Below are 15,900 nucleotides of genomic sequence, written 5' to 3' on the forward strand. Positions count from 1 at the left end.
TCAGGGGACCATAACTTCTTTGTCTACCTACCCCAGCCTTCTACTTCCCTGCCCTTCCCAATTCTACCATAGTGCCCTGAGCTATCTGCTGAACTGAGTGGAATTTGCAGAAAAGAGGCATCAGTATTTTTACTGAAATAAGTTCAGAAATTGTGTGTTCCCACTGCGACTGATTTTTTTGGGGGGCCTATCTGCAAATACCCACACGTGTGGGTTGATCACATACCCCTCCACTGGAAAAAACACAGAATATGACATTTTGAGACCGCGACTAAAAAGGCAGTGAGAAACTGTCAGTTTTGCTTTTCTTTCCTTCTTATTTCCTCATTAACTTTTTAAGATAATCATATACTTTGGATTATACCTGTTTTTCAGAATGACATGCACTGCTCCTTGCCTGGTAGAAAGGTCACGTGACACAGCCTGGCCCACACATAGGGAGCGAAGAAATTGGTAATACTGCTCCCTCCAAATAAGTGGGTGGAGTCGAGTGTCAATTTCCTTCAACACATGAGTAGGTGTGAGTTTTCTGTTTATGTAGTGCATTTCAGGGAATATGTGAACTTTACATTTTTAAATATAACAACTCAGTTCTACAACAGAAAGCTGGAAGGAGGTACAGGAACTGGAGAGAGGTAGGAAAAATACTTGCCAATTTGTATCTCTCTCACACATTATTATTATTTTAAACGAAAAAGCACTGAGTTCCCAACACATGTCTTTCCTCCTCCTCCTCCCTGCAATACAGGCTGGATTGTTTTATACCTGGCCGCCTTGGGCCAATGCCAGCCAGCCTGCCCAGTGTGCCCATCGTATCTTGTGGGGAACAGGGGGCTGCAGTAGGCTCCTTCTCTCCTCTCTGCCCTTGTGCTTCTCCCAAATCAGACATGAACAGGCTTGACACTAGCAGGAAAAAAATGAATCCGCATATCCTACCGGCCCATCACCCCCCCAAAGCCGTAATCCGAGATGTGCTCCGTGGGGGACTGGAGGTCGTTTTTGGAGGAGGCCTTGTCATCCAGCAGTGGCCCACTGCTGGCCTCGCTGTCAGCCTTCTGGCTCAGGCTGTCGGAGAAGGCATCATCCCTGGGGAGAAGACAGACATGAATTGGAGGCACCTTGCCCCAGAGAACCCAGCATATACAGGGCTCCCTGATACATGTCTGAGGGGCTGAATTAACACAACTTATGGTTACATTGTGCCCACAGTGCTTGCTAGGCCACTGCCCACTGGGTGCCTTCCTACCATGCATGCCCATTGCAACACTCCTGGTCAGTTTCTGCAGCTGGGACCCTCTTCTGTCCCACACCTACCTCCTCTTTTTTTCTCTTCTAGCTTGTTCATTCCCGGGCAACTCCAGGCTAGAAAAAACTAAATGTTGCAGCGTGTATTGGAGAAATGGGGGGATGGAGTCTGCAGGCTGAGCACCGAGGGCTGAGCACTGAGTCTCTGTGTGACTCCATGAGAAATAGCTTCTGGCTAAGCAAGGGAGGAAGAAGCTGCCTCTGCCCCTCACCTCCCCACCCAGGGCTTGGGCCACTGTGCCATGGCTCACAAGCTTTAGGGGTGCCCTGCTGGCCTCCTTCCATGGCCCTCTGCTGTGGTGACTTGTCCCCGATCTCAGAGGTCTGCGGGCATCGGGAGGCTGCCGAGGGCCCTCCACTATGGCATTCCTCTGGCAGTCTGCTTGGCCCTGGCCTTTTCTCTGGCTGAGACCTCCTCTCTCCCATCACAGTGTGGGCTTTTAATCCTCTTCCCTTGAGGCTCAGCTTGGTGGCTGCATGTATGGTAAATCTGTTCTGCCGAGCCTGACCAGAGATCCCGAGGAATGTGTGCACTGGAAGCTTCCATGGCTTTCAAAGGAATGGAAAGTGCAGACTTTTTGTGGTAGGACTACGCATTTGGGATGCAGGGCTCTTTTTTATTAACCCCTGAAATTATTTTTTAAAAAACAGTACCCTATTAATCAGAAACAAGGGCATGTTTCTGCCTATCCCCTAAGACAGCTACCTCTGGAGTGTAGAACGGTAGGCAGGGGAGGCCTAGGAGGTGGAGGCACATGGCAGGATCCCCTGGATACTGATTCAGGGTGATGGATGCCCTGGGGGCTGTCAGCTGCATCAGGATGTAGGCCAGGGGCACACAACACTGTTTCTGTGTGCTCAGAAGGAGGAATTTGGATGTCTGTTAAGTGGATCACCATTTAAAGGGAAGTTAGATATTACCCATTCTCACAGAAGACCAAGCGCATGATATCAAGGAGAGCAAATCGCTGGCATACAAGCTAGCACTCCCCTATGGTGCCCATTCCAGACATCACTAATCTATTTCAGCATTCTTCACAGAAGTCTCGACTCCACTCACATGTCCTGTACAACTATGTACTGATGGGGGATGAGTCCATCCACGCCGTTGTGCCGGCCCTCCCACCAGTCCTCCGAGGCGCGGTGGTACAGGAGCAGCGAGGCCCCCTTCTTGAAGGATAGCTCACGTGGGGACCGCCCCATGTAGTCAAACTTGGCAATAGCCTCGATCTGCTCCACTTCTGGAAGGAAAGCAAGGGAAAGAGCATATCTGAGGTCAGCAAAGCGGCAGCTCAAAAGCCTCACTCAGATGGCCCTGGCTTCTCTGGGGAAGGACAGACCACACAGCTGGTGAGAACATGGACAGAACGCCTGGTGGGCTGGGGCTCAGGATCCTGGGGTCATAGACTCAGATCCATCCTCCACCCTGTGACCTCAGGCAAACCATCAAACCTCTCAAAATGTAAAGAGGATGCTGATACATCCTCCTTTTCCACTGCCCTTCTTGTTCTCTACTTTTTAATGCTCATTAAGACAATATTGTAGAATTTTCTTTTTCTTCTACCTCTTAACACAAGTTCTATTAATATTTCTACTTTTCTATGAGCCCTTTTCCTCTTTGTCATTTATAATACTTTTAGTAATTTTTAATCTTTTGAGAGGCCACATCATGTATGCAGACTCTCATCCGTGCAAAATCCGATACAGGATTTTTAAGGGTACCCAGACTCTTCAAAGCTCATTGTTAAGGACTGAATTGTGTCTCCCTCAAATCTGTATGTTGAAGCCCTCACCCCCAACATGACTGTATTTAAGATAGAGGCTTTAATTAATGTAAATGTGGTGATTAAAGTTAAATGAGGTCATAATGGTGGGGTCATAATCCTAGGGCTGGTGTCTTTATAAGAGGAAGAGAGGCTGGGCATGGTGGCTCATGCCTATAAGTCCAACACTTTGGGAGGCTGAGGCGGAAGGATCGCTTGAGTCCAGGAGTTTGAGACCAGCCTGGGCAATATAGTGAGACCTCATCTCCAAAAAAATTTTTTTTAATTAGCTGGGCATGGTAGCATGTGCCTGTGGTGCCAGCTACTCTAGGGCCCAAGGCAGGAAGATCACTTGAGCCTGGTAGGTCAAGGATGCAGTGAGCCATGATTATGCCGCTGTACTCCAGCTTGGGTGACAGGGCGAGACCCTGTCTCAAAGCAAATAAACAAAAGTTCTTGTACAAAAGCACATAGCTTAGTACAGACATTCATCAGGTATTCAGTTGACAGCAGCTGTCATGACTGTGATTATAATTATTAATGGATTTGGCCTATAGGATGGGTCCAGAGAAGAGATGTTAAACTGCAGAGAGTTTAAGTGGTTTAAACTGTATGGTTTAAGGACCATACAGCTAGTGATATTTGGGGAAGAGACATTTTGGGGAGCAGGGGATTGTGCCTACAGTTTATGCCACCTGTTTTATAGTTTCTACCCTAAGAAGTGTCCATACGTGGTAGAAAACTGATTTTGTACAGGTATTAATGTTTTAATATTTTAAAGCAAGCACAAAGATGTTTAACATTATAATTCTTACTTTTTTTATTTTAATAGAGCAAAAGAGTAACAAAAGCAACCCCTCTCTCTCTCTAGCCTGCAGATAGCTTCCCCATGCTGAGCTTTCTTGGGGCTATCTGCTCCATTCACTGTGGACAATCTTGTCTTCATTGATCTGTTCATCCACCTGTCCATCACATAGTTAAGCTCAGAATATTTGGCTTTATCACTTTTTAGTTGTGCGACCTTGGGATACCTAGTTTTTCTTTCTATGCCTCAGTTTCCTCATCTGTTAAATGGAAATGGTAATAAACAGAACCTATCTTACAGAGTTAGTAGAAGGATTAAGTGAGTTAATATACATGAAGTGCTTGCAACAGTGTCTGGCACATAGTACTCTATAAGAGTTATGCACATGTTGTTACCAGAGGCTGGTGCACTTCCAAGGGCCACGGATGGCATGGAAAATCAAAGAGCAGCAGGAGGAAACTCCCTTGTTCACTCCGCATCACTCCCCACCACACACATGCACCAGGGCTCCCCTCTGAAAGCAACTGGCTCAAGAAGACCATGCTTCTGGCCCCGTAAGATGCAGTGGCTTTGGGATGTATTTAGCTCTTAGTGACTGAGGCAGCCTTCTACAGGGAGCAGGCCTCAAACAGTCAAATCAGCTTCCCCAGCTGGCTACCTGACAAATGTCTTTAAATGCTATTCTAACCAAGGTGATGCGAGAGAAGGAAGGAGGGAAGGAGGTGGGGAAGTGACAGCACCACTAAATGGGTCAAATTAACTCAGATCTTGACTCAGAGTCACATCCTCAGTAAAACAGACAGAGATCTTGGTCCTTCTCTCTGCAGCATCTTTGAATCTCACATCCAGCTGTGTGCTGGAACTGCCTGCTAGCCCGTCTGCCTGCCTCGTTACAAGAGTCAGAAAGGCCGCAGGGTTTGCAAGGGCAGGAGCTGAGCCCAGACAGCTGTGTGCTCCTGGGTTCACCCAGGGACTTCCTCTGACCCAGATTCCCCAAACTAAGAAAGGTGCTGACCTAAGCAGAGGTTTTCTGATACTCAGAGGGGCATAGAGGGGCTGCCTCTGGTTCCTTGTTTCTACCTTTACCATCACCAGAGCCTCCAGCAGTCACTGGACAGCAGCCTGAAGTTGAAAGAGTGGGGCAGCAAGGGGAGCAGAAAATGTGAGGGAAAGAAAACAGGAGGAACAGGGCTGAACCTCCAGCTCAGAGAAAGCACGTGTGTTTGCAGACGTCGTTACATAAGTGTGTATGGTGGAAACAGTAATAACAGCTCCCATTGATTATTACTAAGTCTGTTATTTGGGCTTTTCATGCCTGAAACAGAATATGTTTCTCCCCCTCATCACTCTCCCACACTCTGTTACCCAAACTTACTTCATTCCCTCATCTTCCCCATCTCAGGAAACAGAACCACTGTCTACCTGCTCACCCAGGCCAATGCCCTGGCATGGCTCTGCACACCTCATCCATTAGCAACTCCTTCAGGCTGTCCCCTGGATCTGACCATGGCTCACCACCTCCCATGACACCCTCTTCACTTCCATACTTGCTTAGGTAGAGCCACTTCTCCCCACAGCAGCCTAGAGGGTCCTTTACAATCATACAATCAGATCATAAAACTCCCCTGTTCAAAATCCTCAGAAGGCTTCCCATGGATCCTGGAACAAAACCTCAGTGTCTTTCCACTGCTCATAAGGCCCTCCAGGATCTCGGTCACAGAGGCCTCTGAGACCTCATCTTCTCTGTCTCTCTCTCCTTCACTAGCTCAATCTGCTCTTGCCTCACTAACCTTCTTGATGTTTTTCCTCCAACATCCCAGTATGACATTTTTCAAACACAAAGTACAATTGAAAGAATTTCACAGTGAACATGCATGGAACACAATGAAATTCCACAATGCTAGATTTATCATGTATCTATCCACTCCTCTATCTATCCATCTTATTTTTTAATGATTTTTAAATTAAGTTATAAACATCAGTATACTTTATCTCTAAACACTTCAGCATAAATATTCATAGAGTTGTTTGTTTGTTTGTTTGTTTGAGACAGGTTCTCACTCTGTCACTCAGGCTGGAGTGCAGTGGTGCAATCACGACTCACTACAGCCTGAACCTCCTGAGATCAAGCAATTCTTCCACCTCAGCCCCCTGAGTAGCTGGGACTGCAGGCACATGCCTCCATGCCCAGCTAATTTTTTAACTTTCTGTAGCAATTGGGGGTCTCACTATGTTGCCCAGGCTGGTCTCAAACTTCTGGACTCGAGCGATCCTCCTGCCTTGGCCTCCCAAAGTGCTGGGATTACAGGCCTGAGCTACCACCCCCAGCTACAGAGCCTTCTTGATGCTTTTAAAACATGACAAGTGTCTTCCTGTTACAGGACCTTTGTACTTCCTATTGCTTCTCCCTGGGATGTCTTTCTCCCAGATCTTTGTATTCATCCACACTCAACAAATATTTATTAATGCTATGTGTCATTTGCTAATTTCATTCAGGTCTGTACTCAAATGTCATTGCCTTACCAAGGCCTTTCCCAGCCACTCCCAACTATAGGAGTCCCAACTGCCAAATCACTTTCTAACACCTTCTCTTGCTTTATTTCTCTTCATGGCACTTACCACAACCTGAAATTTATGTGTGTGTGTATGATGTGTGTATTTATGTTTGTGGTATGTGTGTGTGTATATATATATAGTATATATATATACACATATACATATGTGTACACACACATAATTTTGAAACTTTACTATCAATCTTTCCTACTAAAGTGTGGGTACCATTAGGACAGATTTTCTTTTCTTACCTACTATATTCTGACTCCTAGAACAGACCCTGGGACAAACAGGCACCAAATATGTATTTATTGCTTGCATGAACAAATTCAAGTTTTACCGGTACCAGGTGTTCTACTTACATTATCACATTTAATCCCATAACAACATTTGAGGCACTACCTTCATTTCATGATGAGGGAACTGAAGCTGGGTTGAATGATGGGCGTAGGCTCAGGTCACACCAGTAGATACAGTGATGAGCTAACATCTGAGCTCAGGTCCCAGACATCATTAATGGAGGCTTCTAGATGCTTTTGAATTGTGCTAGGCTTATTCTTGCCACAAGGTCTTTGCTTCTGTATAGTGTAAATGTGACTATATAGATATGCAATGCTCTATGTTTGATGCAATTCAACTCTTGTGTATTGAGAGGCTAATTGTACCAGGTAAAAACCCTATGCGCTCTACAGTGAGGGAAGAGATGAACAGCCCAGCCCCTGAGCTAGAGGAGAGGTTGAGACTGTTTCGGTAGGGGCCTGGCTGAAGTCACAGTTTAGAAAATCACTCCAGTGGCAAAGCAGAGCAGTGGAAGGATTGGAGGGGAGAAGCTGGAGGCAGCAGTGCTTCAGAGGCTGCTACACTGGTCCAGCCTCTGGACTAGCATGGGCTAGACGTGGGCTTTTCTGGAGATGAAAAGACATGTTGAAGCTTTGCTTTCATTTCAGAATCTGAAGGTTGGACATTTATCCTTCTCTACCCATCACTCAATAGGAAGCTCAAATTCCTCTCTCTAGCCATGCCATTCCAGAGAACTCTGTTACAGGTCATGAGTCCTGCCTGCATGAAAGAGGGGATGGCTCCATTCCTCTCAATACAACTTCATGTCCCTCTGCCCACCCCACCCCTTACTTCATCCCCAGAAGTGAGAACACTAATCTCATGCAACCAGTTTACTAGAGGCCAAGTCACTGTATCAAAGGCAGAGAATGTGGGTGTACCTTCTCTTCTCCCTCATCCTCCTTGTGATGAGAGTAATGACAGAAGCCAGGGCCTGTTTACAGGGTCCCTCTTTTCTCCCCTTCTCACTCATGACCTTGGATTCTTTCTTTGCATTTGGTGGTGGCACCAGCTGATACTGAGATTTAGATTTAATTTAAAAGGAAAGGAGTGAGACCGACCTCTGGGATGACGGCATGAAGAGCTCCCCAGGGAAACTCATGAAAAAATATAAAAAGTAAAAGGGAAAAAAAAAACATTTCAAGCCCCTGGAAATGGTCCTAAGGGCAAAAAGCAAATGAAGAAATATCTATTCAGGAAAATCTATAAAAACTTAGTGAGAAAGGTAAAAATCTCTGGTATTTGAACCAAGACTGCTCCCTCTCTCTACTCCTGCTCCAAGCTTGGGGAGATGGAGGCTCCAATCCAGACGACTGCAGCCAAGAACACAGGGCTTCCTCTCCCTTTACCACCTTCTAGTCACAGGGCTTTCTTCCTGGAAGGAGCAGGAGCTCAGTGATTCTCATCCTGCTCCCACTACCTGTTGCTGAGGCGAAGTCCCAGGTGAGTGGAGTGGAGAGACCAGGACTTCATTCTTCCACACAACCCCTACTCATGGAATGGTGGCTGTATTTTGGGCATGGCACCACTGCAAATGTGGGTGTTCTATCAATCTTGCCCCAGCTTGTGAGGTGGTGGTTGCATGGCAGGAGAAGTAAGTTAAGAGGATCTCTGGCTGCCCCTCCACAAAGCACTCAGTGGGGACATCACTCAGAAGATGCCATTGTCTCCATCCCCAGTCTCAGAGTCCTGGCTCAGATTTTCCCATGGGGGAGAAGCATCCCGTAAAACAGACAGCTCCTAATCTTGTCCCAAAGGAATTGACTTCAGTTGCAACAGAGCTTGGAGAAGTTCAAGTCGAAGAGCACTCTCAAGAACAGTGGAGGTTGTGTTGAAGGGCAATCCAGTGATGGTTCATGAATTTAATGAATATAGAAGCTAGACTATAAGGCAGATTGTTAGCAGAGGAGAACCGGGGAATAAGACAGCCAGGAGAAGTACTCCTGGGATCAGAAGAAATATCAAACACTGACTTCAGAAACTATCCCTATAATGGGGACAGAATTTGACTGCATTAATTTGTAGAGCAATTTAGGACCAAGGGTACTGTTGAAAGAATAGCAACCATCCAGCAATTAGTGGAGATTAACAGCCAGAAAGGATCAGGGAAAGAGACTTCTACCAAAACCACTGTCATCTCAGGGAAGGAGAACCCTACCAAAACCACTGTCATCCCACAGAGTAACATTTCCATATATCACTGAAATTAAGCTAGTATAAATACAAGCTCATTCAAATAAGATGTATATGGTAAACCTTAGAGAAGCTACTAAAAACTAACTCAAAAATAGTAAGAGCAGAATACTGGTTGTCAGAGGCTAGGAAAGAAGGGGAGGGTATATAGGGAGCGATTGCTCAACAGGTCCAATGTTAGAGTTAGTTAGGATAAATAAGTTCTGGTGTTCTATTTTACAGTAGGTTGACTATAGTTAACAACAACGTATTGTATGTTTCAAAATAGCTGGAATAGAGGAGATTTTGATTGTTCACACCACAAAGAAACAATATATTTATAAAATGATGAATATACTGCTTACCTGAATTTAATCATTACACAATGTATGCATGTATTGCAATATCACATTGAATCCAATAAATATGTCCAATTATCTGTCCATCAAAAATTAAATAAAACTGTTAAAAATAACTCTAAAATACGGTGAAAACATCATTAAAGAAGTTTAAATGCTATCTTAGAAAATATTCACTAAATGCTATATTAGAAAATATGCAAAAGAAATCAGTAAAGAAGGAATAGAGGAACAAAAAAGATATGAGACACATAGAAAACAAAAAGTAAAATGGCAGACATAAATCCAACTATATAAGTGATAATATTAAATGTGAATGGATTAAACAATCCAATTAAAATGCAGAGATTATCAGACTGGATAAAATAACATAATTTAACTATGCTGTCTACAAAAGACACACTTTAGATTCAAAGATACAATTAGAGTGAAAGTGAAAGGATGGAAAAATATATTATGCAGACTGGAACCACAGGAAAGCTAGAATGACTATACTAATATTGATAAAATAGACTTTAAAACTAAAAATATTGCTAGAGATAAACAGCAGCATTTCATAATGATAAAAATTTTGGTCTATCAAGATATAAAGAATTATAAACAAAATGTACCTAATAAAAGAGCAGCAAAATACATGAAGCAAAAATGGACAAAAACAAAGAAAGAAATAGACAATCAAAAATAATTGTTAGAGATTTCAATACTCCACTCTCAATAATGGAAAGAACAACTAGACAGAAGAAAAAAGAGGAAACAGAAGACTTAACACTATAAACCAAATAGACCTAACAGGCATCTATAGAACACACCACTCAGCAAGAGACTATACATTCTTTTTAACTGCACATGGAACATTCTCTTGGGTGTGCCCTATGCTAGTCCATAAAACAAACATCAATAATTCAAAATGATACAAATAATACAAAATGTGTTCTTCTACCACAGTAGGATAAAATTATTGATTTCTTCTATAGAAGAAGTTTCTTCTAAAGTAGGAATCAATAGCAGGAAAAAAATTGGGAAGCTGACAAATAGGCAAAAATTGTACAGCATACTCCTAAATAACTAATGGTTGAAGAAAAAAAAATCAAAAGAGAAACCTTTGAGATGAATGAAAATGAAGATACAACATACCAAAACTTATGGGATGCAGCTAAAGCAGTGCTTAGAAGGAAATGTATGACTGTAAATGCCTATATTAGGAAAAACAAACGAACCTCAAATCAATAACCTAAACTTCCACCTTAAAACACTGGGGGAAAAAAGTGCAAACTAAACCTAAAGCTAGCAGAACGGAGGAAATAATAAAGATTAGTGTAGAAATTAATAAAATAGAGAATAGAAAAACAATAGATAAAATCATAAAACCAAAAGCTGGTTCTTTGAAAAGATCAATGAAATTGACAAGCCATTAGTTAAATAAACCAAGAAAACAAGAGAGAGGACTCAAATTATTGAATCAGATATGAAAGAGGGGACATTACTACCTTTTTTCCTTTTTTACAGGAAAAAAAGGATCATAAAGAAATACTATGAACAATTACATGCCAACAAGTTGGATACCTTAGATGAAATTAATAAGTTCGTAGAAAGAAAGAAACTATTAAAACTGACTTAAGAAGAAATAAAAATATGAATATACTTATAACAAGAGATTGAATCAATCATCCAAAAACTACGCACAAATAAATGCCCAGGCCCAGATGGCTACATTATTGAATTCTACCAAACATTTGAAAAAGAATTAATAATAATTCCTTATAAAGTCTTCCAAAAACTACAAGAGAAAGGAATACTGCTCAACTAATTTCACTAGGCAAGTATTACCCTGATACCAAAACCAGACAAAGCTATCACAAGAAAACTACAGACCAGTATTTCTTATGAATATGGATGCAAATATCCTCTACAAAATGCTAGCAAACCCGGCCAGGCATGGTGGCTCATGCCTGTAATCTCAGCACTTTGGGAGGCAGAGCTGGGCGGACAACTTGAGATCAGGAGTTTGAGATCAGCCTGCAATATGGCAAAATCCTGTCTCTACTAAAAATACAAAAAATTAGCCTGGTGTAAAATACAAAAAATTAGCCTGGTGTAGTATCGGGCACTGTAATCCCAGTTACTAGGGAGGCTGAGGCAGGAGAATTACTTGAACCCAGGAGGCAGAGGTTGCAGTGAGCCAAGATTGTGCCACTGCACTTCAGCCTGGGTGACAGAGTGAGATTCCATCTCAAAAAAAAAAAAAAAAAAAAAAAAAATCACTAGCAAGCTAAATGCAGTAGCATAAAAAGAACTATGCTCCATGCACAAGTGGAATTTATCCCAGGACTGCCCAATTGGTTTAACATCTGAAAATCATTAATTAATGTAATGCATCTTATCGGTAAAATAAAAAAACAAAAATCACACAATCATCTTAATAGATGAAGAAAAAGCACTGACAAAATCTAATATTCTTTCAAGATAAAACACTCAACAAACTAGGAATAGAAAGGAACTTCCTCAACCTGACAAATGGCATCTATGAAAAACCCACAGCTAACATCATACTTAATGGTGAAATTCTGGATGCTTTCCCCATAAGATCAGGAGTTAGACAAGGATATCCACTCTCATCACTTCAATGTTGTACTAGAGATTCTAGCTGGGCCAACTGGGCAAGAAAAAGAAATAAAAGGTATTCAAATTGGAAAAGAAGTAAAAATATATCTATTCATAGACAATATAATTTCATATATTAAGAAATCATAAGGAAATCACTAAAAACTATTTGAGTGGATGAATAAACTCAGCAAGGTTGCAGGATATAAGAGCAATATATTAAAATCAATTACATTTCCATACACTCATAGTGAACAATTCAAAAGTGAAATTAAGAAAACAATTTCACTTACATTAGCATAAAAAAAGAATAAAATACAGAGGAATAAAGCACTGACAAAATCTAATATCCTTTCAAGATAAAAGGATAAAAGGCACTCTGTAGTTGCCACTCTGGCAACTATAAATCATTGTTAAAAAAAACTAAACATCTAAATAACTGGCAAAACATCCTATGTTTATGGATCAGAAGACTTAACACTACTAAGAGGGTGACATTCCCAACTGATCGACAGATTTAACACAATCCCTATCAGAATCCTGGCTAACTTCTTTGTAGAAATTGACAAGCTGATTCTAAATTTCATATGTAATCACAAGAAACCCATAATAGTCAAAACAATCTTGAAAACAAAGGACAAAGTTGGAGGGCTTAAACATCCCAATTTCAAAGCTTACTACAAAGCAACGGTAATGAAGACAGTATAGTACCAACACAGAGATAGACATATAGGTCAGTGGAACAGCATTGCAAGTCCAAAAATAAACCCATACAACTATAGTCAAAGGACTTTTTTTACAAGGGTGCTAAGACCATTCAACGTGGAAAAGAATAATTTTTTTTCAACTAATAGTACTGGGACAACTGGAGAGCCACATACAAAAGAATAAAGTTTGACCATTACCTTATACCAAAATTAACTCAAAATAGATCAAAGATCTAGACCTAAAACTCTAAAACTCTTAAAAGAAAATACAGGAATACATCTTCATGAACTTGGATTTGGCAAAGGCCTCTTAGATATAACACCAAAAGCATGCACAACAAAAGAAAAAATAGATGAATGGAACTCAATCAAAATTAAATACTTTTGTGCTTCAAAGGGTATCACCAATAAAAAGGCAAGCCACAGAATGGGAGAAAATATTTGGAAATTGTATATCTGATAAGGGACTTAGATCTAGAATATATAAAGAGCTGTTACAATTCAATAATAAAAAGGCAAATAACCAAATTTAAAAATGGGCAAAGGATCTGAAGAAAAATATACAAGTGATCAAAAAGCACATGAAAAGATGATGAACATTATCAGTCATCAGAGAAATTCAAATCCAAACCTCAGTAAGATACCACTTCACATGCACTAGGATGGCAAGAATCAAAAAGTCAGATAATAACAAGTGCTGGCAAGGATATGGATAAATTGGAACCCTCATACACTGCTGATGATATTGCAAAACGATGCGGTCATTTTGGAAAACAGTCTGGCATTTCCTTAAATGACTGACATAGAGTCAGCATATGACCCAGCAATTCCACTCCTGGGTATATACTCAAGAGAAATGAAAACTTCTGTCTGTACAAAAACTTGCACACACATGTTTACAGCAGTATTATTCATAATAGCTGAAAGTAGAAACAACCCAAATGTCCATCAATTGACAAATGGATAAACAAAGTCTGGCATTTTCATATGATGGAATATTATTCAGCCATCAAAAACTAAGTACTGATTCATGCTACAGCATGGCTGAACCTAGAAAACTGTGTGCTAAGAGAAAGGCCACATATTATATAATTCTATTTATATAAAATGTCCAGAATGGACAAATCCATAGAGACAGTGGGTAGATTTACAGGTGCATTGACTAGGGCTGGGAGAAATGTGGGGGGCAGGGATGGGAGGGTGTAAGGAGTGATAGCTAAAGGGTACAGAGCTTCTTTTCAAGATGATGAAAATGTTCTCAAATTGACCATGGTGATAGTTGCACATATCCGTGAATATACAAAAAAATCACTCAGTTGTACACTTTAAAAGGGTAAATTGTGTGGTGTGTGATCTATAACTCAATAAAGTGGTTTTAAAAAGAAGGCAGGGTCCTTCTTAGGTATAAGGCCTGAGCCAAATGCCGCGAGCCAGCTTACCATGTTTATTACTAGTGATTAGAAACATACACCAAGTATAAGACATTGGCCGCTGTTCTTTTTTTCTATTGTTCTTAATTTCTTATGAAAAGGAGTGGGCCGGGCACAGTGGTTCATGCCTGTAATCCCAGCACTTTGGGAGGCTGAGGCAAGCAGATCACGAGGTCAGGAGATTGAGACCAGCCTGGCCAACATGGTGAAACCCGGTCTCTACTAAAAAATACAAAAATTAGCTGGGCATGGTGGCGCATGCCTCTAATCCCAGCTACTCAGGAAGCTGAGGCAGGAGAATCACTTGAACCAGGGAGTCAGAGGCTGCAGTGAGCCAAGATTGCACCACTTTACTACAGCCTGGCGACAGAGCGAGACTCTGTCAAGGAAGGAAGGAAGGAAGGAAGGGAGGAAGGGAGGAAGGGAGGAAAGGAGGAAGGGAGGAATGAAGGAAGGAAGGAAGGAAAGAGAAGAAAAAGTAAAGGAAAGAAAAAGGAGTGGCTATGATTTCAGGTTCCAGGAGAACTGGGGTGTTCGTACATAAATGGACTAATCCCATTTTAATACCATCAAAAACCTCACCTGAATACTCACGACATGGATGAATCTCAGAATATTATGCAGAGTGAAAGAGGACAGAGTCAAACAACTCTATTCTGTACAACACCATTTATATGAAATTGTAAACAGACCAATGGGGGAGGAGTCAAAGGTAACCTCAAAAATTTCAGGAAAATATCAGTAAGAGAATGGTGGCACAATTATAATTGAATATGGACATATCACCCATAAAACATGCCTCTGTCACTGATTTTAGTGGTTTTATAATCTAACAATCTTGTTTCTCATTTAGCTTCCAATTAATAAAGTTGTTAGTGACAGGCTGCCTTCATTTTTTCATTTAGTCAAGGATTCTTGGCCTAACCATGGTTTCTTTATATAAATCTTGGAGACCAAAGAGAAAGCACTGTGGAATTTCCAGACTTCTCAGACTCAAGACAGGAGAATAGGCGTCAGTTAGGTATAGAATCTTTTTTTTTTTTTTTCTTTGAGACGGGGCCTCATTCTGTCACGCAGGCTGGAGTGCAGTGGCATGATCATGGCTCACTACATCCTTAACCTCAATTGCTCAAGCAATTCTTCCACTTCAACCTTCTGAGTTGCTGGGACCACAGGCATATGCCACTATGCCTGGCTAATTTTTGTATTTTTTTTTTCAGAGATGGAGTTTCACCATGTTGCCCAGGTTGGTCTAGAATTCCTGGGCTCAAGCCATCTGACCACCTCAACCTCCCAAAGTGTTGGGGTTACAGGTGTGAGCCACCATGCCCAGCTGGTACAGAATCTTTGAGACAAGAAAGGCAACAGATACCCAAACAACTAAATTGTTCCTCCAATTTGGCATTCATTGGCTGATTCATGTACGACAAAGACCTGGACTCATGGTTCTCTGCCTGATTTGACCTTAGAGGCCTGCTGGGTTCCATTCATACAGGGTGCTGTCAAGAGAAAAGAAGACAGATATTGATGATCCCCTAAATGAAATGTCTAAGAGGAAATAGGTAAACAAATCAGGAGGTTTAGGTTGCCAATGACCGATAACTGCCAATGCCAGTTATGTCAAGAAAATTCTCCAGGACTCAGTTTCTCTATCAGGATTAGGAAGGATGTCTGTTTGGTACAGAGTCCATTGATGTTTCTTATCTACCTCCCTGTCCCAGGCACTGTGCTAGGCTCCTTCACATATTAACCCACATTTTAACCCATGCCATAATTTGCTTGGTGCTGTCATTCCCATTTTATACACAAGGAAATAGAGGCCAGAGGTGATGTGGCTTCCCTCAGATTACATGACCATAAGAA

The 15,900-nt window shown here is 41.7% G+C and overlaps 1 protein-coding gene across 4 annotated transcripts in view; it reads right to left on the bottom strand.

The window, feature by feature from the left end:
* The window catches only part of LOC105477657 (SLIT-ROBO Rho GTPase activating protein 3), a 268,022-nt gene that overhangs the window by 11,351 nt on the left and 240,771 nt on the right, over positions 1–15,900 (bottom strand). For all 4 annotated transcript variants that reach the window (XM_011734249.2, XM_011734248.2, XM_011734247.2 and 1 more), the window contains 2 exons: positions 2,366–2,546; positions 937–1,086 (listed from right to left, as the gene is read on the bottom strand). In XM_011734249.2, coding sequence (XP_011732551.1) covers positions 937–1,086; positions 2,366–2,546 — 331 coding nt within the window. The remainder of the gene's footprint in view (positions 1–936; positions 1,087–2,365; positions 2,547–15,900) is intronic.

The sequence above is a fragment of the Macaca nemestrina genome, chromosome 2, assembly GCF_043159975.1.
Source record: "Macaca nemestrina isolate mMacNem1 chromosome 2, mMacNem.hap1, whole genome shotgun sequence".
NCBI classification, from domain to species: Eukaryota; Metazoa; Chordata; class Mammalia; order Primates; family Cercopithecidae; genus Macaca; species Macaca nemestrina.